The 24,883-nt window shown below is 40.6% G+C and overlaps 1 protein-coding gene across 2 annotated transcripts in view; it reads right to left on the bottom strand.

Annotated features, from left to right (window-relative positions):
* Positions 1-1,120: 1,120 nt before the first annotated feature.
* The window catches only part of EGFR (epidermal growth factor receptor), a 242,471-nt gene continuing 218,708 nt past the window's right edge, over positions 1,121-24,883 (bottom strand). Inside the window, exons 21-28 of one of the 2 annotated variants that reach the window (XM_036739422.1) lie at positions 21,346-21,501; positions 17,401-17,476; positions 14,250-14,396; positions 9,766-9,863; positions 7,032-7,199; positions 5,885-5,932; positions 5,517-5,622; positions 1,121-4,162 (exon numbers count right to left, since the gene is read on the bottom strand). In XM_036739422.1, the coding sequence (XP_036595317.1) occupies positions 3,789-4,162; positions 5,517-5,622; positions 5,885-5,932; positions 7,032-7,199; positions 9,766-9,863; positions 14,250-14,396; positions 17,401-17,476; positions 21,346-21,501 (1,173 nt within the window). In that variant the 3' untranslated portion in view covers positions 1,121-3,788. The remainder of the gene's footprint in view (positions 4,163-5,516; positions 5,623-5,884; positions 5,933-7,031; positions 7,200-9,765; positions 9,864-14,249; positions 14,397-17,400; positions 17,477-21,345; positions 21,502-24,883) is intronic. The other variant, XM_036739423.1, reaches the window with a different exon arrangement.

The following is a 24,883-nucleotide window of genomic DNA, read 5'->3' as shown; positions in this document are numbered from 1 at the left end:
CGAGTTCTCCAATCTCAACCCCAATCCAGCAGTCTCAATGGGATGACCTTTCTCAGGATTTTGGAGCGTGTCTCCCATTGGGCCCAAATGACAACGTTCAACTCATTCTTGATGGGGGCAGAAAATGCTTAAGAATTAGGTAACTGGGCTGAGTCTTACCCTGTACAAATGAAATCACCTCAGTGCCAGCTGTCAGCTTCCCACTACATGGTTTAGCTTACAAAGAAAAATCCTCTAAGTGAGTCTCTTTGTCTTTGGGAAATGAGGCTGGCAACTGAGCTGGTCACGAGGCATTGGCATTTCTACTAACTGCTTTCCGCACCTGCATTTTCTAATAGTTGCTTAAAGCCATGACTGTTTGGATTAACACACTTTCTAGATTCTTCTACAAGCGCTAGGAAACCACAGTGACTGCTTCCCTCCTTCTAAAAAGGGTCCCAAATGTCTTAGCTTTGCCTATTAGTAACTCCAGTACAACCACCATGAGAATCAATTTTAACATCATCCCTATAATGACAAAGTAGTGATATTGGTGGGAGGTGGGAGATGGGAGTGGGGGAGATGTCCAGTTATGTGATTGACATTCACTTGGGTGAGCAACATGAAATTCAGTCTTTCTTGGGTCCCAGGCCTTCAAATGTGTTTGGAAAAGTCATTTGAAAATGTCTTCTCCAATTATTAACAATGTCATTTCCCCCCCCCCCCCCAATCTGTTTAATCAAGGGTTTTGGCACCATGTTCACAGTCTTTAGATTGTCAGAGTTGTAAGAGACCTTGGTACATAGATTCTTAAAGTTAGTAGGGACCTTAGAGGTTAAACCTCCTCATTTTAGGGGGGAGGAAATGGATTTTCATTGTTTTTATGTGAAGTAGAATGACAAATTTAATAATGCCAATCAGAGTTATAACCAGGATTCTTTTTTGTGCTCCAGTAAAATACTATTATCTTCGCCTAGGTTGGTGGAAAGATGTGTCTTCTCATTCAGGAGAAGTCTATCTTACTGAAGGTGACACAAAGACCCTAAGGCAATGGCTCATATCCCCCATTTCCAGGTTTGAAACCACCTATTGATCTGATAGGTATTTTTTGTTAAAATGAATGACGGGATCCATGGACTGGTTTCTGTGAGAACTATCACAACTTTATATTTTAAATGCCAACAGGCACCCCTCCCCCCATTAAGACAGAACTTCATGCCCCACCTTCCATTTCCCCATGACTGACATAAATTATGGCAGATCCTATAACAAATGGTAGAGTATTGTTCTGTATAGGTTCTGTTTAATTCTATCAAATTAGATATGCTCTCTGCAAAATCATTTAGGGACACACAACTTAAAATTCTCCTGAGCATCTCAACTAGATTTGATGCTGGAGAATTCCAAGTTCTGAGGAATTCCTAAATTTATTAGTTGAGGTTGCTACAGTATATGCTTATGTAAAATAAAAAAAAGTCTATCTTGATTTTTCATTGCTACATTTCATCTGAATTTAAGCTGTTTTTTTTCCCCCAAGAGCTACTGATTTCTTCACAAGTTGGAGATAGGATTAGATGAAGTACTCAGTTGCTTTTCTGATAATAAAGGACTACAGGGTCAAATGCTTTTCTGGACAAGAATGATGAAATGATGAAAAAAAATCTACCAATGATGCCTCAAGATTACCTTTTCCTATAAATACTGCTTCATTTTTCCATTAAAAAAATAGTAAAAAATGATGGATGAAAGCTATCCAGTAAATATAACTATCAAGCTAAAAAGACTCTTGCCCGAAACAGATAACATAAAATTGTATTTCTGCTTTCAGTGCTGAGGTCTGACTCAGACATATGGCTACCTACTAGTTAGACAACAAAAGAAACACAGAGACAGACTCAAATGTTTTTTGTGAAAAACTCTCTTTGGAGCACCCACTATCTTGAAAGTAACAGCAACCTTTTCTAGGGCAAGCTCATGTTTTCACGGGTACATCATTTACATGCTCCTTAGAATCAATTCAGTGCCTGGGAAGCTGCTCTCTGGGTACTAGTTTGGCATTATATTTTGATGGGCTCTCTTTACATACTTGGTGTCCTGGTGGGATTTATCTGCCAATCATTGAATGTCACTAGTTGATAAGGTGGGATGGGAGCTGCAAACATTTGAAAAACTAGTCCAACCTGTTTATCTGTCTTAACACTGCACAATCCTACCTTGTTAAATGAAAACATTTTGGGTATCTTCACAAACCTTAAATCCTCATCTCTACCTCCCCACCACCACCCCCCCTTCCAAAAAATTTGTGGACTATTGTGGAGACACAGCCATTAACTTCAAATTCACCATTTAATATTTAGGATTTTTATTGCAACCTCTCAATTATTGCCTCTGCAATTTCTTTTATGAAAAATAGACCCACACACACATATATATATATATATCGAGTTGTAAGACACTCTATAGTTTTTCCACAGGATCTAGCCCATTTTTTTGCAACCTGAAAAGGGGGCAAGAAAAGGATTTTGGGGAAAATATACTAGGGAATGTTTTTGGTACTGAATAAAATAGCTTATTCATTAAATTTTCTTTTAAAAAAAAATCTAAAAACTGTTAAGGCCCAATTTCCATGGGTTAACTAAGAAAGTGTTTGGAAATAGAGAGCAATTTCAATTCCTCCCCCCCCCCCTTTTGGATATCTTCATTTTTAGGTTTATATTCATTTTAGTGTTTAGATAAACACTTTTAGGTTTGGTGTAGATTCACCTGAGACTCAAAGTTCTTGCTTGGGCTTGCAAACTTCTGCATTTTCATCCCATCTTAAAGAAAGGCCCTTTGTCCAAATGAGGGTGAGTAAAAAGGGAGCAGCAGCTTTGGCTGTTTTTATTTTAGGGTCTTTACTCCCTCCTTACCTCCCCCACTCCATAATAGAAGCATTGAGGGAAAACATTTTAACAAGTGTTAAAAAGACACGGAATGAAAAAGGAAAGAATCAGACGAGTATTCATAATCAGAAAACACTTAAAAAAAAAAAAGCACAGTTTGAAGTACCATGGGCACATTTACAGAGAAGTGTAGGGAGAGACTTCCTCCAATTGGTTTCTGTAAGTCTTGTGGCCAGCATGACACAGGCTGGTCTGTTTCTCTTTTTCATCATGAGCTGATGTTGTACCAACCAAGAAATGCTCTTTCTTGGCCTTTGGCTTGTAAAGAAGGACAAAGCCAATGGGATGAATTGTTAAGTTGGCTAAGTCCAAAGAGCTTAAAGCTCACTTTCTTTCATCTTATGCTTCTTTGACTCAGTCCAGTCTGGATCCCTTCAGGGTAGTGCATGTTATAGTCAATAAGCAAATCTCTCATGAATGTGTCAATAGGATCTTGTAAGGAAAAAAAAAAAAACTACTTACAAACATTATTATTATTTTTTCAAATGTATGGCATAGAAAAAAAAAACTAACTTCTGTACAAACGGAAAAATGTGCTTCCTGGGCATCTTGCTGTTGATTTGGGAAGCCTCACAGATTAAAGATGAAAGAATACACTTGCAGTTTGTCACCTGCAGAAAATCTGCCTGGGATTGACTCCATTATATGCCCAGGTAGGGGGACAATTCCAATGGAAGACAGGCCCCGGAACGTACCAAAGGAAATTAAAGCCAATTGTGGCAATGTCTGGCCCATAGGCTTGAAAGGAAAGGTGTGAGTGAGTGGCTACACCGCATAGCTGCTGCCTTTGCTGTCCATACCTCAGTCCTGGGGCAGCTGGATCCCCTGGCTGCATGAGGGAGGGGAGGGAAGGCTTTTGGCAAAGGGTCATGCTGAAGCTTGAATGAATTCGCTTTGTTGTGCTGCTACCCTGAGGTACTCAGGATTTTCCGAGGCAGGGACTTTAAAGACCCCATTTGGCTTGGCTTCCTGGGGGAAGAAGTCCTGCTGGTAGTCAGGGTTGTCCAGACTGATAGGGTGGTTGGCTGTTGGGTTCCAGCAGGAATTGCTGTCGAAGGGTTTTTTGATCAGGTTGGGCTGGGTTGTGTTGAGATACTCTGGGTTGTCCACTGCACTGCTGTTGTGTGAGTTTTGGTACAGAGAGTCTTTAGAGGCATCTGGGTTTAAAGGCTGGTTGTGATACACAGGGTTCTGGATGGCAGAGCCTGTGCGGTTTTTTGGAGCCGACTGGTTTATATATTCTGGAATGAAAAAGAAACGGGGAATGAATTTCATGAGTTAAGTTAGGTATATGTGGCCTTCTCTGGACAAGTCTTTCTCTAGGTAACTAGTGACATTGAAGTAGGAAGAACATGGGGAAATCTTGGAGAGAATACCTCTCTTCTTTAACTCAACCCTACGTTCCATCTTTTCTCTTTGCTCTTCAGTGCTGGTGTAGTAGGTAGAGTGCTATACTAAGAGGTTAAGATGAGGTCATGGCTCTTTGGAAATTATATGTCTCTACAGAATTGGAGGGATTATGATTCCTGGGGAAAGAATGTGGCAGGGTGGAGATGGGGCTAAGAGGTTATACTAGGCAGTCCTGGAAGTATCTCTGAGGTCCAGAATGGAGCTAGGACAGAAAAACAGCTCAGGGATGTCAATTATTTTTCTTGATTAGTTATTTGGGTCTGACCATAGCCAGTCTGCACATGCTCAGGTGAAACAATATAGTTAACAACCAGCCAATCAGTTAAATTCAATATAAAAGCTTCATTAAAATTTATTTATCATATGTTTATAGAAACATATGATCTTCAAGCTAGGGCAGGGGGAGAGACCTGAAGAGATTATCTAACCTTGCTCTCTGCCATTAGACAGGGAAGACGTAAAATCCATTTTGCACATGGAACAACTGATTCACAGAGAAATTTCGGTACTTGATCACATTTATACAGCTAGCGGAAATGTGGGTTAGTGTGGAAATGAGGGTTAAAACCAGTTCTCGTCTCTCCTAGTCCAGTACTTTTCCCACTATACTTTATGTACGATCCCAAACTCTATGTTTTAATGTCTCTTCAAAAATTTTCATGAAACAAACTATTTTGGACTCTGTATCAGCACTCTTGAGACAAAAGGTAGGAAAATACCCTATCAGAGCCACTACTAGAAAATCTTTTCTTTAGGGCAAATCCAGTTGGGGAGGAGTAGGTAATGGGGTATGTTCCCAAAAAGTCCAGTTGGTAATTTGTAGGAGTGAAAGGGGAAGGTGGATGCAGAGAGAGGGTTACCATGGTGAGAGGACCCTGAGGATGGTGGGCATTGGCAGTTGTACTCATGTACCTGTGTGGTCTCATAAAGCAACCACAAAGTAGGGGGACAGAAGTCACTACATGGAGGAATGCCTGTCCCGCCCCCCGCCGTCCCCCCCCCCGCCAAGACATTGGCACTCCAAGTCAAAGCCCTGGCCATTCCATTCTAGTTATAGCTTTGCATTCTGTGAAAGATATCTGCCAGCACACTGTGACAGATATCTATGAGAATCAAGTGAAACTAGTTGCTGGTTTTTAAGGGCATGCAAGATTTCAGTGACTCTACTGATGCAAATGCACTCACCTGGTACAGGCTGAAAGCTATCATCCACATTGTCTTCAAGTAAGACAGTAGTGGGATCAGAACTGTATCGCTGGATGAAGCTTTCTTCCTTCACAGGGCAAGTCTGCTGGCAGAAGAATGAAAGTAAGTATATCATTACAGCAAGAAAGAAAACAATACAGCCCAACTCTATGCCCATCAACTGGATGCTTATGACACTGATTGGAGAAAGTGTCTTTCAACATTTTATGGATTTTTGATTTCATTGGTGTGGGCAGGGAAAATACAGGACGAAAGGTTCAGAAGGAACTATAAAAACCAGATTATCTAATTTCACAGATACAGTACAGGAAAATGACAGCAGTGAGTTAATATGTATTCAGACTTACCCCATTTCTATCAATGCATACTGTGGCAGAATTATTGCTGGTAGCACTCTGAAAGAAAAATTCAGAAATTTCTTTTAGGGAACACACATCACACGGTCCCATCTCTATCCTTGGGAATCCTTAGCTGCCTGCCAAGGCTTAGTTCAAGGGTTCCTCACCCCCTGTTTCTCTGTTCCACCAGAAATAGCAGGGAGGTGAGGTTCTAAAATGTTTTTTTTTTTGTTTGTTTTTTTGGTATTAGGAGTTTTAGGAAACATAGAAATTGAGTTCTGGGATTGGAACTGGTTTTCACTAAGTTTCAGTTGAGTTTTTACAATTGAATTAGAAATTAATATCTGAATTTGGGGTTCAGCAAATCTGTGGGATTCACTCTTATTTTGGGATATTGGCTTCCTCTCCCTCATAGAACAAAAACTAGAAGGTATTCTTTGGGACATAGACTGTTTTGCCAGTGCCTAGGAAGGTGTCTGGTATGTGTTTAATAAATGCTTGTTGATTGATTGCTTTTGAACATTCATACACACATACACATCTATAAATGGATATATATAATAGATATATATAATCTGCATATATACTAATATAGTATGCATACTATATAAGTGTATGAGTATTAAATTAAATACTTTATAAATTCCAGGGATAATGAGGATGAAAATGTTGAAATCTTTGCTCTATAGGTAAGGCTCTATTTAGAGATGCAGTAGCATAGTAGTAGGAGAGAAGGGCCGCCTCAAAACCAGAAAGACTCGAGTCTTGCCTAGGACAGACACTGGTCGTGTGACCTTAGACAAGTCACTTAACCACTTATTGCCACAGTCAGCTAAGACTCAAATTGCAGAGGTTTGGCGTTGCAAGGGTAGAAGGGTTTCCTCATCTGAGAGTTGCCCATTCCCATGAAATCAATGATCTAGTCCACGTTCCTATATGTAAGGCTATGGCTACGAAAAGCCAAAATTGCCAGTTGGATAATGAAAAATTCTTATAAACTGGTGGTTTGGAGATAAACAAACAAATGGTGCCTGGTTGCTTCATTGAATCCTGCCCAAGGTGTGAATGTTTTCCTTTCTGTAAACGGAATTCATTCAAGTGGGTTTGTGTGTGGTGACAATCATGGATGTAGCTTCAGTTAGAACAGCTTTTTTACCAGAGAGCTTATGAGAGGTGTGCGAGATGTGGAGGGGCTGTTGAAGAATCCTTGCTGTGGAATAAGGTACTCGTCTGCATCTACGATATCTTCCATGTCCTCCTCTTCCATCAGGGTGCGATAAAATTTGGAGTCTGTGGGGCTTGGTAAGTGCATTCTTTCATCTCCCTGTCAAAGAAAAGGGGATTCTGTAAGGAAGAAAACTTTACATTCTATTACCATCTGGGCTATATTGACTTCATATGAGGCTACATTTTAGCTAGAAAAAAGTAAATATAATTCCTCTTTGGGGCACATATGGAACAAAAGTTACCTATTTGGATTTTAGTTCATAGAAATCTGAAGACTGGTTTTACAAGTAGGTAGAGGTTGGCCACCTACATGCCATGGAACACTTGGCAGGATCTCATCATCCTATGTCTTAAAATATTTTTCACTCTACTTGTCATGCCACTTTGAATTCTGTTATTAGAGATTCCTTTCTTTGGGTCTGAAAGTCTTTTTTAGTCCTTAAGCATTCACTATTAAGATGAAAATTATTCTGAGAAGGGCAGTATCTTAAACTTCAGTTTCCTCGTATGCAAAGGGGAGGGGTTGAACTAAATAAATGGCTTCGAAGTTTCCTCCCAGTTCTAAATCTATTAGCCTGTGATCTTAAGCCTATACAATGACATTTTAGTGGACACTATAATAAGTAGAGGATTTAGGTTAGGTCCTGGGGAGAGTGACTGAATTCCTTCAGGGCAGCATCAGGAAGAAAGGGAAGGGGCAACCCAAAGAGGAGGTGGGACAGTAACAAACATAAACTTTTCTACTACTTTCTACTACTTTTCAATTAGGCCTGGGGCTGACTTGGACTTCATACTGCCACTGGGCATTAGAGTTAATGCTTTGATTGGGAAATTGTGGGGGACTGAAGTCCTGGCTTTGCCGAAGAGCACCACGATCACATATACAAAATTTTCCAAGCTGGAATCTGGTACTAGTGTTTTTAAATCTTTGTTGGGACTCATTCACCCTCTCATTTAAAATACAAACCCTATAGGTTCTAGGCCTCCATGTTACAAACAAGATGAATTTCTTTCATTACTAGTTTGATTCTTAGTAGAGAAGCAGAATGAAATTTTTTCTAAATTGGTAAATTTGCAAGGTCATTTTACCAGCAGTAGGTTTAAACTCACGTACTCAACACCATTCTCATCTCAAAGGGATCTAAGTGAAGTTTAAGCTAAAAACCAGAAAGAGGGGCATTTTTAGTCATGCTTTGGCTTTATTTAATTGCCATTAATTGGAATGTAGAAGGCTCAGAGAACAATAGGCCACCTCATGAAGTTCAATAAAACGTCTTATTTTAGATATTGGGAAACTGAGGCTTTGAGAAGTAAAGTGAGTGGCAGCCAAGACGCAAATCCAAGTCTTGTAATCAGCCAAAGTGGCAGATGGATCACCCTCTGCTTACAAAAAGAAAGAAGGTTATCCCAAGTTTTAGAGCTGTTAAAGGCCTTTTAGACCAGCAGTCCAATTCCATTATTCTACAGATGTGGAAGCTGAAGCCCAGACAAGTTACATGAGCTATCAATAGTGTGAAAAGTGTAAAGGTTAAGACATTATAGGATTTTAGAGTGGGAAGGCACCTAAGCAGTCATTTATCCCAATCCTTGACTTTTACAGAGAATGCCCAGAGACAGAGTGACTTGTTCCAAGTCACAGTGGCAGAAGTGGGACTACACCACAGGCCCTATGACCTTATATCTAGTGGTGTTTGCAATTTGTGCTATTTTACAAATGCATCATAAATGTGGAGTTCTGCCAATGGAAAATAAATCTAGAAGGGATGATGATGATTCCAGACATCCCTCTAGATGATGGGAAATATTTTAAAAGACTTAGAATGAGGACCCCATCTTTCCTTTCCCTTTGATTGTGTTCAGCATAGTTTTCTACACACACAGACACAGCTTAAGCATTATGGAATCTCTTTAGAATTCTGGTATTTGGGCTAAGGACATGACATCCCATCATTTCTGAATGGTGTTGTCCAACAATGGTGTTGCCCAAGTACACAGATGGATCAATGTGAATGTTCCTTCCAGTGATACAGATTACAACCTACCCATGCTTGCCCGTCTTGTTGGACTCACGTCCATATCATCTTCTATGTTCATCACAGAAGATCCATTCAATGTCCTGGGGGTCATCTTCCCTTTCTCTTAACACCAGGGGGATACCAAAGGAAAACTCAGGCTGTCCATTGGTTGTTCCTTGCTCTTAATATATGACTGGCCCTTCTTTTTTGATTCATATTTCTTTGCTAACATCCTTATTCCTGTTCTCCTTGTTTTTATTGTGTTATAGTCTCTTTCCAGCTGTCCTGGGCCTCTGCATGATACTAATGTTCAATTTTTTTGGTTACTGTAAAGTTCCATTACTCTTGGCCACACAGCAACATTGAATAAATATGGTCATTAAAAATATGAGTTTTCTGTTTCTGAGAGAAATTTGGGGTCATTAAAAGAACTTTGTAAATTGTCAAAGGCAATCCAGTGTCTTCTCTTCCTCCTGTTCCAATTTCAGGTTAAATTCCTGGACACATATTTTATGTATATCCCCAACCCATAAGCAGTTAGCCGATAGCAGGGTTATAATATATTTTTCCTGTTGAAGAGAATTATTTTCTATCCCTTGATTGATTCTCATTAAAACTGAGTAAAATTTGAGTGCAAAAAGTCATTACCTGTATAACAAGGTAGCGCTGGGGATCACGGGCCATTTTAGAGAATTCTACGATCAGCTCACGAAACTTGGGGCGACTATCAGCATCTATCATCCAGCCTGGAGAAGCAAAGCAAAGCAAAAAAAGAAACAAAAAATACCCAGTAAAATAAAGCAATGCAGTTAAACACTGGGGAGGAAAATAAAATATGATTATTTTTAAAAAACACAAGGGGATTACATTTTAGTCCAATCAACCCCAGAATTTCCAGACAGTTTATATTGACTGCTTTTCAGGATGAATATTTCATGTATGACAGATGAGCAAAAGCTCATTATGGGGTGAATTTTTTCTACTCTCCACAAACGCCTTTCTCCAGTGCCTCATCAAGGTAAAGGCAGCATTGGGTTCTGAAAGGCTATGCTAGTGCAATATAATCCTACCAAACTAGTGAAGTATCTAGCAGAGTGTGACAATGGATTGGGAATCAACTTTCTGGAAAAGAAAGAAGTTATCCTAGGAATCCTGAAGATCATCAGTCCTATTACTATGCAGATGAGGAAAGTGAAGATCAGAGAGGTTAAATGAGCTGTCGACAGTCAAAAAAATGTTAGATCAGCCTAGCTATGAGAGGGGCTTACCATCAAAATATTGGTCACTGGGGATGGTCTCTTCAGTAACTCAAGAAGACCATGTGCTAGAGTCATTATCTGAACTGATGGAGGAGGTGCCCATTCTGATGGAATCATGGGGCCTTGAGGTATTGAAGAAAGTATAATTCTTTTACGATGACATTTGTGACTTCTGTCTTTTTATCGCCAATGCTTAGCACAGTGCTTGGCACATGGCAAGTGCTTAATAAGTGTTTGTTGGTTAATTAATTGAATAAATGCTCAGTGTCTTGTATGCTATGAAAATCCCCAACCTTTTTCTATTCTAGCAAAAATCTTCATACACATACTACATACACATGTAGTCTTTGGAGAAGATCAGATATGCTCCTCTTACAATTTCAAGTTAGTGAAATATGAGGGCTACAAAGATCTTGGGTTTGGGGAACCCTCTGCCCTGAACTTTCCAATGTGTCATGCATATTATATAATGATGCATCTCAGGAAACATGGAGGGAGGGTTTTGCTTTTTTGGTTTCTTTGTTAAAAGGTGAGATTTTTAATCCTGACTCCACCACCTGCTGACTAACAAAGGCTATGCAATGACACAATATTAAGAGACTCAAGAGTTCCAAAATGAAATTCTAGTGCTTCAAGTAGTGGTTTTCTGTTTACTCAACCAGATAGGACATCAAGCTATTTGTACTGAACTTGGAATCACTGGACCTTAGTTCAAATCATGGCTTTGCCACTACCTGCGGGATCCTGGATAAGCAGTTTAACCTCTCTGAGAGTCATGTTCTGCATTTGTAAAATGAGAGGGTTGGATTCCGTGAGCTCTAGGGTACTTTACAACCCTAAGCATTTTAGGGTTCTAGGATGCTTGTTGGAGCCTGCTACAGTAATTCCTTGGGGCACTCAGGCTTTGTCAGAGAAGCCAAGACAGAGGACTTGGGTTTGAACCCTGGTTTGGCTACTTACTAGGTCAAGCATTGTGGGAAACTCCCTGGCTTGAATCTTCCATTGTCTGATGGATATTACGCAATAATGCAGATTGTTTCAGGGAAATGAGAGAGTTTTGCTCTTTTGATCTCTCTGTTACAAGACTAGTAGAACCACATCTGCACCCCACATATGCATAAAACTAACATTAAGCAATCTAAAATTTCAGACTGAAATATTAGCACCCCCAGTGATTTTGCATTTCTGTTTAGGTAACAACACTTTCAAGTTATTTGCTCTGAATTTGGAGTCACAGGGCCTTAGTTTGAACTCAGGTTCCATCACTTCCTGGCTGGAAACCTTGAACAAGTTAATTATCTTTTCTAGGCCTCTGTTTCTTCAAATTAAGGCATCAGATTGGATGACATGTAAATTTCCTCTCAGTTCTGGATCTATGATCCCCATGGACTTAGATAGACTCAGCCTTCTTTATTTGGAGTGGAAAGAGGGGTTCTTAACTCTTATTTTGTCATGGACCCCTTTGGCAGTTCTGGTGAAATCTGTGGATCTCTTTTCACAAACAGTGTTTTTAAACACAGAATATATGTGATTATGAAGGAAACCAATTATGTAGAAATATAGTTACAAATAAAGATCAGAAGTAGAATTTGTTAGGAAAATTATGTCTATATATGTATGCGCGCGCGCGTGTGTGTGTGTGTGTGTGTGTGTGTGTGTGTATGTACATAAATATATCCATACTTAATTGTGGCTTTGGGTGGGGGGAGAGGAAGGGGGAAAAAAGAACAAAGTAAAAAGTACACAGCAGAGAGCAAAAGAAAACTTACAAGGAAGCAAAGAAAAGATGGACAGCTCTCAACACAACACTAGTATTTATTATATAGGTTTTCTTGAAATGTAAATTTATTCCAATATATTTTAAATCCTTTCATGTTCTGCTGTGTACATGACATGCTTTTTTTTCTTTTTGTATTTTGTGTTTAAGTTTATAATATGTTTCTTTTCTCTTATTGTGTATTTAAGTTATAGCAATAAAAAAGGAAAAAAAAAAGAAATATATTTACCAAAAAAAAAAAAACCCAGTTTCCAGACCCCCTGGTTAAGAAACCCGGGAGAAGACTAATTACAAATACATCAAGAGCTAGAGGAGCAGACAGCACCCTTCTTGGGGCAATGCAAAGCATTTTAATCCCTTTTCAGATGTAGTCACTATGATTTCTTTCCTTATCTTTAGCAGTGTTTTGTTGAACAGTTTCATCTAAATAGGAAACTACTTCCTCGTAGAGCTAAAGCTAACCTAGTAGATGTCATAGTTCCTGTGAAGATCTCTTTTAAACAATAACAACAAAACAAAACCAAAAGAGGCCCAGAGCAAAGGACTAGAAATCACATGGCCATTTATAATAAGACTGTCCTGGCAGGTCTAGGGAGTAAACATTGGAATCAATCTCCAAGGCAGAGCGGCAGCAAGTTTCTTCCCATTCGGGTGTGTTTACCATGCTTTAGTAAACACCCTCACATTCTGTGACATGCCATCACCAAACAAAACCATCCATATTGACACGGCCAAGTGATGTTCCTTATACTATCCAGTACTGGCTTCCATGATGTGTAGTGTTGGCTCTTCAGAGCTTCCTCCAACATGATGTTATTGGGGTAATTTCTTTCATCAAGACATTCATCTAGGCTGGACTTTGGGAAATACTTAAATTCAACAAAGTGGGAGTTATCTTCCCATAAACTCACTGTGTACTGGGCCTGATCCCAAATAGAAAGGGTGCCTCTGACAGCTGTATGTGGTTATCCAGTCTTAGGCTTCAAAAAAATAATAATTTTTTTTTGAGCCACCCAGTATCTGTGGAAACAGTCCTCCAAATGAATTCCCAGTGGTTTGGGATTCCATCAAGTGGCTGAGCCAACAGGAACTGTTCCTGCTATGGTACAAGCTGGGCTTTAGTTTATTTGTAGACTTTCAAACCCAGACAAGTGTCAGGTCATATTGTTCAATGAGTCAGACTTCAGTCCACAGAATAATGGTTAAAGGGCATATTTATATGGGTTTCTGGGACTTTGTCTCTTAATTGGAAATTATTCCAGGATTTCTACGTAGACAAACTCCACTGCACCCCCTCCCCCTTGGAATTTCTGTCAGACACAAGGGTATCATAACAGCCAAGTGCTTTCTGTCACACAAAGGCCTTCTAGCTTCATGGTATCTTCTGGCCAGTTTCATGCTGTAACCCCTCAAGTGCTCTACACTCCAGTTAAATCAACCAACTTACTGATCTCCATATACAACATTCCACTTCCCACTCCCATGACTTCGTACTGTCTGAATTTCATCCCCAGAATAATCTCTCTCTTTATCTCTGCCTCCTGGAATTCTTAACTCTCTTTTGTTAGTCAATAGGCATTTACTAAGCATTTATTACATGCCAGGCACTGCACTAGGAGCGAGGAGTACAAAGAAAGGCAAAACCACTGTCCATGCTTTCAAGAAGCATATGTTTTAATGGAGGAGACAAAAGGCAAGATCTAAGCGTGTCATCTCCTACGTGACATCTCTCCTAATCTTTCAATCTGTGAGTGCCCCCTTCGATGCCTCGTGACTTTGTATGACAACTTAAGTGGTATCTTTAATAACTTTTGGATGTTCCAAAAATCTTAGTGTCATTTTAAGTTATTAAAGCTTTAAACTGCACTAAGATTTTTGGGACACCCCGTATTTTTGTATTTACTGGTGAACATGGATGTCTTTGCCCCTCAGTGGAATGTAATCTTCTTAAAGGCAGGTACTGTTAATGTTTTTATATTCCCGGAACTTAATATAGTACTTTGCACGTCACAGGCACTTAATAAAGGATTGTTTCATTTAAGTGAAATTAAAATGGAATAGAATGAGGCGTGTGCACCCACACGAATCCAACTCACATTTGACCATGATCATGTAGACATCGATGGTGCAGATGGGGGGCTGAGGAAGGCGTTCTCCTTTCTCTAATATAGATGAAATCTCACTTGCAGGGATTCCATCATAAGGTTTGGACCCAAATGTCATCAGCTCCCAAACTGTGACACCTGCAGAAGTTGGGGGAGGGGAAGAAAGCAGAAGAAAATGGTCACTTATGGCATCACTAATCATCCCTATTCTCCAGTCACCTAAAAGATTCCCATGGCTCTGTCTCCTAGGCCTGTACTACATAATTTACCATGAAGAGTTGCAGCCAGAGTAGACCCACACACACACACACACACACACACACACACACACACACTCTCTCTCTCTCTCTCTCTCTCTCTCTCTCCCTTTCTCTCCCCCTCTCTCTCTCTCAAAAAGTAAGCACCTAAAAGGGGAACACAGCAATTTTCCTGACTCCCAGTCAATCATATAGTACGATGGTTCAGACATGGCCACTGGACAAGCCTTGACATAGAATGCCTGGATTTTCCAAAGACCAGAACAGAAAGTAAATTTGATTAGTAAATCAAGTTACAGAAAAAAACTTCTTGAAGGAAATGATCCTGCAAGGGTAAGAGAATGGATTTAGCCTTTTTTCCATGCTTCCTGTAATCACACGAGCTTAAAGAGGCAGAAAACATTGTTTCTTCATCTATGCCTTTAATTTATTCTATTTTTAAAAAATAAATCAGGCTTCAGAATGCACAGTGGAAATTGGTTTTGCCTCAAATGGTCTGATACTCAGTGCCCTTTTTCATAACCCATCAACCTTGGGGAGAAAAAAAAACCCAACACAAAGTTACTGCATAGTAAGGGATTCCTTTTTTGGAAAGTTGAATGGCTGAATTGTACATTTTTCCTTTAATCTTTTGTGTTTGGATGGCTCTCCCTTTGAAGATGTTGTAATATGACCTGCCTCAACATCTCCTCTTTGGGTTTCATGATAAAGTGGAGAAAACTGGACTTGTTGAAACGTGTGGTGGTTGGCATGGGAAGAGACTCAGACACAGGATTGATGTTGGGTGTGTAGAAGGGGAGAAAGGGGTGTGATGAGGGACAGCCTTCCCCTGGACTAATGGGTGGAGCTGTTCTTGCCTCTGGTGAAGTAGGGAGTCCCAGAAAAAAGCCATAGCTGGGCACGAGCACACACACACACACACACACACACACACACACACCCACACACCAAATGAGAGTTCTCTCATGCTCTCTCTACCAGAAACAGAGTCTTAAGAAATAACATTTGATAATATCAGTGATATGAGGGGGTACTGGCTCAGAGGGAACAAATAGGCTTTCCTTAATCCTAGATATAAACCTGCCAAGATAACATAATCCAGGAAAAGGACGGAGGAAGAGGGAGAGTTTTGGATAGGAAAGGGGTGGGGATAATTAGTCTGTGCCAGAGACCCAATTCATTGAAATAGCTTAAACTGCCTCAGGGCACAGAAGAGCTCCGTCTTCAATATCTAAGTGACAACACCCAGTTTTTAAATTATAAAAAGTAATTGAGGTCAGACATAGTAAGAACAGTCCCTCGCACTTCATCTTCAACAGATATATCCAACTCCCTCCCTATCAAATACCGTCCCATACCATTTGACCAAAGCTGTTAGAAGGGGGCAAAGTCTATATCTATATATCTATATCCCTAGCTGTCTTATATCTATAACCTAAGTTCGAATCTGTCTCAGTCATTTACAAGTTATGTGACCTGGGCAAATTACCTAATCTCTTCCAGTCTCTGTAACCTCATCTGTAAAGTGGGGATAATAACAGCACCTTTCTCACAGGTTTGTTTGGAGGATCAAACAAGGTTTATATGTGTGTGTGTGTGTGTGTGTGTGTGTGTGTGTGTGTGTGTATGTGTATGTATATATATATGCATATATATACACACATGAGCACACACATGCACATATATACATATGTATGTATGTGTATATACACACATATATAAAGTGCTTTGCAAACTTTAAAACATTATGTAAATCTTCACTATTATTAGTAACATGATCATAAATATTAATGCTCTTTTCCCCCATCCATGCAATTGAATTACCAGTGAATGAATTCTTGGCAGGGGTCCTACAGGATTCCTACTCAGGTATGTCTTAGACTAGATGCCTTGTGAAGTATCATAGCAACATAGATTTGGAGCTGAATGGGACTTTCATTTTTACAGAAGAGGAAACAGAGGACACAGTAAAGTGATAGAATCATAGATCTTAGCTACACCTATCTTTAAGGCCATCAAGTCAAATGCCAACCTCCCTTCCTCTGCCCCCCACCCCCAATTGTTTTGGATGGCAGAGAGAGGTCACATAATTTGCCCAGAGTCACACAGCTACTAAAAGCCTGAGGTAGGATTTGAACTCAGGTCTTCCTGACTCTGAGTCCAGTGCTTTTTGCAGAACTGGAGTTTGGACCTACTTCTACTGACTACAAGTAAAGCGCTTTTTCTAGTACATCACTTTCTCTATTCCATCCCCAGAGATAACTGGAAAATTTTGCATGGACAAAAGAAGTGGTCAGAAAATTCTATGCTCATTAAGTATAAATTAGTTTTCACTGATTCCTAAATGAAAAAAGTCATGATTCACTAAGTAACGATAGCTATCAGATGATTCGTGCACAGAAAATCATTCCTCTGCTGGGAAATTCATCTGGGATTAGGCAAACTGAAATTGAAGTCTCCCTCTGGTTCCTGATAAAGCCAATCTTGCACATTTTTATCTTTCACCTTCTAAATTTTACTAAATCCAAACAATGGAATGGAATGTTTTCAAAAACCTATTTTTAAATACTTTCTAAATTCATTACTGTGCATGTGCACTTAAGCAAACACACACACACACACACACACACACACACACACACACACACATACACAGTTGCCTTTAAGACATTTTTAAATGTCGCCAATGGCATTTTGGGTAGCAGTCATTTTCAATTTTTTTTCTATGTCTACTTAGTATTATCAGATAGACAGCAGCCATTACGTTATTATTAGTCACTGTCTTGATAATAATTGGATGACAGAGCATGTAACACAAATTAACAAACATAAAAGTCTAGTTTAGTCTCAGTCTAAATTCATTAGCACCTATGGTTTTGACTCACCATAGCTCCAGACGTCACTTTGGTGGGTATAAATACGGTGTAAAATCGATTCCAAAGCCATCCATTTAATAGGCACCTTGGGATAATTAGAGAGAAAACAGAATGACAATTATGCCCAATTCATCAAAAAAAAAAAAAAAAGCTGAATACAGGTGTCCTACCACCTGGAGGGTGGAGAAGGTAAAAACACATCCTCTCTTCTTGTTTGGTCACAGACCAGCTAGCTATAGGGGGACCAGTAAAACTGAGGACAGTGATGGCATTTAAAGTTGTAGGATCAGGAGATCAAGGATTTCCAGCTAGAAGGACCTGAGACATCATCTAGTCTGCCCCTTACAAATAAGGAAACTAAGGCCTGGAAGTTAAGTAACTTGCTCCAGGTCACATGGGTAGTTAAGTGCAGAAGTGGAAATTGAACTCAGGTCCTTGGACTCCAAATCTAGAACTCATTCCCCAGAAGCATGCTGATTCTATGTTGGCTGCAGCAGTAACAGGCAAATTTAGAAACTTGGTATTTCTTGGCCCATGCTGAATGTTTTTTTTTTTCCTGACAGGTCTTTTTTTTCTATTAAAATCAATAGCATAAACATTTATGAGACACCTACATTATATACAGTACTATGCTAGGTGCTACAGATAGAAATATTAAATAATCTCTGCCCTGAAGGAGTTGACAAACTAATAGGGAGACTCTGACATGAACACAAAGAATTATGCTGGAATCTGGATGGGAAAAGTTAAAAAAAAAGTCTCAATTTAAGTAATAGGAGAAAGGCGAGGTGGATTTTTTGTAGGGAAGGGTGGGGGATGGGCAGGATGTCTTCCTGGAAAGAGTGACCCCTAAGTTGGGTCATGAAGAAGGGAAGGATTTGCATAGGTGGAGAATGAAGGTAAGGGGAGCCCATTCCAAACTCGGGGGGCTAGGTGGTATTCTGGACTTAGAATCAGGAAGACCTAAGTTCAAATACAGCCTCAGATATTTACCAGCTAATTGACCCTGGGTTAGTCACTTAATTTCTCTCCTACTCAGTTTCTGATCTGTAGAATGGGGTTAATTATTATTAACCTAACCCACAGAATTGTAGTGAGGATCAAATAAGATAAGATAGATAAAGCACTTTACAGGGCTATATAAATGCTATCTGTTATTGCTATTACTGCAGATAATGATGCATGCATGGATGGCTTCCTTGAATCATAGGGATGATGGGAAAGCTCGCACTCAGTTGGTGGGTGGGGTGGTATGAGTCAAGGTAGGTACTTTCCTCCCACGATCTTCCAGTAAGGCTATTTTCAGGATGCCTCACCTGGATCACTTGGCTATGACCTGAGAAAGCATCTCCTGCCCTCCTGCATGCCAGCCAAAATAACTCTTCTCTATTTTCCCCTTTCTAGGGTTCAATCTGGTGTCCCCTTATCTTTCCTTTGAGAAATGGGTCCTGGTCCTTATGCTCTGACTCCTTGAAGCTGCTTCTTTTTCTTTTTTTTTTTTTATAGATTTTATTTTATTTTTTTTGACAGGGGGGAAAACATGGCAATTGGGGTTAAGTTACCTGCCCAAGGTCACACAGCTAGTATGTCAAGTGTCTGGGGCCCGATTTGAACTCAGGTCCTCCTGGACCCAGGGCCGGGTGCTCTACTTACTGCGCCACCTAGCTGCCCCGAGCTGCTTCTTTTTCACCTTGCCTCATCCCTCTCAGCTGGCTAGTGTGTCTGAAAAATAGATTCCACTAGAAACATTTTCCTGGCTGGCCCAAACCTTGATATACAAATGGCCTTTTGTACCTAAGTCACTTAGGTTTGGGACTGGGGCCCCCACCCAGTACACACACACACACACACACACACACACACACACATACATATATACATACATACACATATACACACATACGTATTACATACATATACATATGTATATATACACGCGCGCGCACACACGCGCACACACACACACATACATGTATATAATCAAATCTTTGCTCATTGGCACAACCTGGCTAAAAGATACACCCTAGAGTCAATAGCCACGAGATCTCTTGTTTAAACTTCATCCAGGCATTCAAGCACTTCCTTCCTTATGATGAGTCACTGGCCCAGGTTTTGCCCTTTTCCTTGGGGGTGGGTCAGGCACGTTGCCGGTGGTGTTACCATGATTAGAAATGACAAGTCTGGGCAAACAACAACATTAATTCATTTTTGCCTCACAGATGGTTGGGTAGGAGCAATGTATGATAGTCACCAATAAACAAAATGAACTAAAGCCATCTTAACTCCATCACTGACTAAAATTTCTTTTGAAGACGGCTTATTATTTCAGATAAACAAAGCCTGATGCTTTTAATGGATTATCTATGGAATGGAACTGAATTCTACTATCAAGTGGTTGAGTTTGGAAAGTATTGTGAATGGTCTTTGACTTCAGTTATCACTGGCTTGACCAAACTATGTCATCATAAGACCTGAGTCCAACTGAGAGAAGGATGATTCTGGGGAGGAAACAAATTGTCAGCGATGGAGAGAAAAGTACTTGGGTCATGGGAACAGATGAGAGAAATTCTTAGAGGAGGAGGGTGGAGTTTGTTCAGACTGCCATACATGCCTGAAATGGACATTCCCTCCATTATCATTCCCTTTCCCCCACCCCAAACCTCCAACTTCACATATTAAAATTCTCCCCTTTGTTAAAGATCCAGATCACATTCCGCCTCCCTTAAAGTTGTCCCTGCTCCCTTCAGCCAGAAGTTATCTTTCTTTCCTCAAACCTCCCAAAGCACTTTTTCACTCACCCCCTGCTACTTCACATCACAATTATTTGCGTATGTGTTTTATACCTCCTGAGTAGAAGGCCAGATCCTTGAAGGACTGTCTTATTTCACTTTCTATGGGCCTTACACACAGTAGGTGCTTAATAAATGTTTGTAGCTCATTGGATTATGAATCTAGAGCTGAGAGGGATCTCAGGGGCTGGTTCTTCATTTTATAGATGAAGAAAATGAGGCCTAGAGGGAGATTAAATGACTTGGCCAAGGTCACAAAGGTAGGATTTAAATCCATGTCCGTTATACTCCCTTGAATAGAATTTCATGGTTCTGCTATTTATTAGCTGTGTGACCTTGCTTGAGTAACTTCACCTGTACTCTTCAGTTCCTTTGCATTTTGTAAATTGCCACGTGAGGTATAGTTATTATTGCTATTATCTTGTCTTCAAGGAGCACTTAGTGACTTCCTTCTTTTTGGGGCCGGGGGCAGGGCAATTGGGGTTAAATGACTTGCCCGAAATCACACAGCTAGTACATGTGTCAAGTGTCTGAGGTCAGATTTGAACTCAGGTCCTCCGGACTCACTGCACCACCTAGCTGCCCCCTGGTGACTTCCTTCTATTGGCCTTGGCTCAGCCACTTGACTCACGTCTTTATTGCCTCACTGTGGTGGAGAGGTCACTCTGACTTCTCAAAGACTATATCAGAAGACCACAAGCTCTGGCAAGGTTCATACAACCTAGGAGGGCTTTGAGTATAGGATTAATGATGATGTGTCATCAGCTGAGGACCTGTCCATCACCAGAAACATGGTGCCATTTACTAAAGCATAGAAAGATGGCAGTCATCTGCACTGGGTGGGGGGCATAGCACCCATATAGATAAAATCATGAACCTTTTAAATTACTAAAGCACTGAAATACTTTGGATCATGGCTTCTGCCTTCTAGACTCCATTCATCTTGGCATTAAACAGAATCATGTCAATTAGTAATACCTATGGTATAGAATGATTTGTGATTTTTATTTTTATTCAAGGATGATATAGGATAATAATAAAGGTTTCTGGCAAAATAATATCAGAGACAATCATGGTACCACTTAGAGGAGGAATGTGAATGTGTACTTCTGTCCATTAAATGGGTGTTTCCTTGAATGCTGGGTAAAACGTGGTAGTATCTCACCTTGCCTCCTTCTGCGTGGTATTCTTTCTCCTCAGCACCAAGCAGTTTTGCCAGCCCAAAATCTGTGATCTTGACATGTTGAGGTGTCTTCACAAGGACATTTCTGGCTGCTAAGTCACGGTGTACCAAGCGGCGCTCTTCTAGGTAACTCATCCCCTGAAAAGCACAGGCATGGAATGGGAATGTTATAACAAAATGCCCCTCATAAAGCCACTCTCCCATTGTGGATAGAAAGAAGCAGCACACACATCTACAATCCTCCCAATGGTGTGTGAAGAGACCACAGGATCTTTCCACTATATGAGACATAGGAAGGAATTGGCTGGAATTGCTGATAGGCCACTGTGGTGGAGGGCAATAGAAAGAGCACAGGACTTGGCATCAAAAGCCCCAGATTTGAGACTAAGCTCTGCCACTTAACTAGCTTCATGACTTGCATTAAAACCTCTTTACATCTCTGAGCCTCAGTTTCCTCATATGTAAAAAGGGGATGTTAGTTTTGTTTCCCAGGTGATATCATGAGCGGCTTTTGCAGTGTAGTTTTTAAAAGACATCTGATCATGATATTTCTTTTTAAAGACTAAGCAAGAGTGAGTGCTGGCATTCTTTGTTTATGAACATCAAATGCTCCTTCCCCATCACTTATGTATCTGCATAGTCAATCTACACTCTGATTTGGAGGCAGGGAGAGGAAGCTGAAAACAAATTAATGCCTCAAAAACAACAACCCAAAAAACCCCTCCCTGTTTTGATCTTTACAAGGCTACCCTATTTCTTGGGCTGCCATCTCTCTAACATTGAATATACTGTTTGTCTTTGCACTGTTTCACTTGCAGAAGATTAAATCTATTAATTATCTGCAGTGCAAAAGCCACACTAAGGTAAAAAGTGTTAATTGTGCCTGGCTTATTAATGCTGTTGAGTCAGGACATCTTTTTTTTCAAGACTAAATCAGTTTTCCTTTCCAATCTGTCTGTTCATCTCTTTCTCCTCCCCCTCCTTTCTTTTCTTTTTTCCTTCCTCTGCTCCCTCATTTATCCTTCACACATACATCCTCCTCCTCACTTGAAGGCCATTCATTTCTGGTTGCCGGCAAAAACAAACAAACAAACAAACAAACATTGCCTTCAGTAGGTACTTGAAACCTTCCTTCACGCTTTCTTTCCTTCCTTCCTTCCCTTTGTCTCCCTTCTTTCCTTCCTTCCTTCTTTCCTTCCACTTTCCCTCCCTCCTTCCCTTACTTCCTCTTTCCCTTTCTTCCTTCAATGCCTGTCCCTCCCTTCCTTCCTTCCTTTCCTTCCTTCCTTCCTCCCTCTCTTTTTCTTTCCCACCTCCTTCTGTCTTTCTTTTCTCCCTCTTCTCTTCTCTTTTCCCTCATTCCTCCCTCCCTTTCTTCCCTCCCCTCATACCTCTGCCCCTTCCTTCCTTTCCTCTTTCTCTCCCTCTTTCTTCTTCCCTTCCTCCCTATCCTCCTTCCTCTCACCCTCCCTTTCTTCCCTCCATACCTCTGTCCCTTCCATCCTTCCCTCTCTCCCTCCCTTACTCCCTTCTTCCTTCGTTCTTTCCTTCTTTCTTTCCTTCCTTCCTTCCTTCCTTCCTTCCTTCCTTCCTTCCTTCCTTCCTTCCTCCCTTCCATTTTCCAGAAAAAAAAGAAAGTATTTCTGAAGGTCTTGTCAGTTCCACTGAGACCTATAATTACTCTAAGTCTTCTTAAAGACCACAGGGTTAATAATTATAAGAAACAATAGTAAGACATTGTAAGCCCCTCATTTCTTACATAATAAAAGGCCTCCCCCACTCCAACTTCTATTTTGGTTGTTGGAGATCCAAGCACCAGCCTTCTTAGGGAAGATAATGAGAACACATACAGTCGGGAATCCTTTGGCTCAGCAGTTTGCATCCTCTGAGCCTCAAGGACCACCATCTGATCCTTTCCTCCCAATTCCCCTGCCAGGGCCCTCAGAGCGGAACTTCCCCCGCTGCGCTGAGGCCTGTTTGTGTTGCCAAAAGAAACATCCCAGCAACTTGGCCTTGGGCCACTTGGTAAATTTGTTTCATTGTGTAAATCTAACCCAGCCCCTCCCCCAGCCTCCGCTTCCGGCCCAAGCCCAAGATTTTGAAAGTCCAAGAGTTGCCTTAACTATGAAGCTTCCCTGACTGGAACTCAAGACCTACTGATAACTGTAAAAGTTACTCATTATGGAGATCTAGTCTTCAAAGAGGGGTGGAAAAGGAACATCTTATGTCTCCCAGTATAAGCAACCAAGAAGCCAAATGATAAAGGCTGTTAAATCAGAGTTCCAGGACTGCAGGGCTTAGATGAATCCAAGGCTGGAGAAAAACAATCAAAAACAAACAAAACCCTGTTCTTATCTATTCACCCTTGCATCTGTACACTGTCCAAGAGACAGTCAGAAATTCTACTTCGGGGCCCCAAAGGGTTAGAGTTTAGCTAGCCCCCCAAAGATAAGGGCCATGATTTCTCCTACGAAGTCACAGTGTTCAAACAAACAAGGCACAGGAAGCAGAGTAAGAATAGGTCTTCACAGAGTCTCTTGGGAAGTGTGTTTCCTGCGTTCTCCTTGAAAAGCTTCGGATTTTTGTTGTTGCTGCTAATGACTGCAAGATGGCCAGTAAGAGATTTGAAAAGACAGGCCTAGTTTTAAATATTTCAGAGGATTCGATTATGATGAAATATCCTGTGGATTCTCACAGAGGTGTTTTCCGAGGTTTTGAAAGTCACAAACTGGGATGAAGAAGCAAACCATTGACCAATCTCAGAATCCTAGATTTATACTGGGAGGGATCTCAGAGATCATCTGCTCATCTAGCAGTTCAGTTCATAGACGAGGAAACAGAGGGCCAGACAGCTTAATTGGCTTGCCCAATATCACACAGCTGTTAAGTAGTACAAACAGGAAGGATGTGAGCCCAGGCCTTCTCATCCCAAATCCATTGTGCTATCTATCCACATTACCCCTTCTTGACCTAAGAAGACTTATGGTGAAGTGTTGTCCTCCTCTTTGCAGGAAGGTAATAAACTATAAATGAAGAAGGAGGCATATCTCATCAGACTTGGCCAAGTTTGCTTTTTTTCAAATTACTTTGTTACATGTAGGGGTTCTGTTGTTGTTCAGTCATTTTGGTTGAGTCTGATTCTTCATGACCCCATTTGGGGTTTTCTTGGGAAAGATACTGGAGTGGTTTGCCATTTCCTTCTCCAGCTCATTTTACAGATGAGGAACCTGAGGCAAACAGGGTTAAGTGACTTGCCCAGGGTCGTACATCTAGTAAGTATCTGAGGCCAGATTTGAACTCTGGTCTTCTTGAGTCCAGGCCCAGTCCACCTAGTTGCCCCAGGCTTATAGCTGGGTCATTTCAGTAATGGAGACATTTTTGTTTTGTTTTTTTTTTTGCTAGAAATTTCCTGGTGATTATATTACTGTGGCAGTAATATCCTTAACAATCCAAAGGATTGGAAGAAGTACACTTCCCCTCTCTAAATGTCTAATTTATAGGTAAGAAATGACTATTATAA

Source organism: Trichosurus vulpecula, chromosome 9 (assembly GCF_011100635.1).
Source record: "Trichosurus vulpecula isolate mTriVul1 chromosome 9, mTriVul1.pri, whole genome shotgun sequence".
In the NCBI taxonomy this organism is placed as follows: domain Eukaryota; kingdom Metazoa; phylum Chordata; class Mammalia; order Diprotodontia; family Phalangeridae; genus Trichosurus; species Trichosurus vulpecula.
Note: the sequence above shows the minus strand (reverse complement) of the source record. Positions and strands in the feature narration are given on the sequence as shown.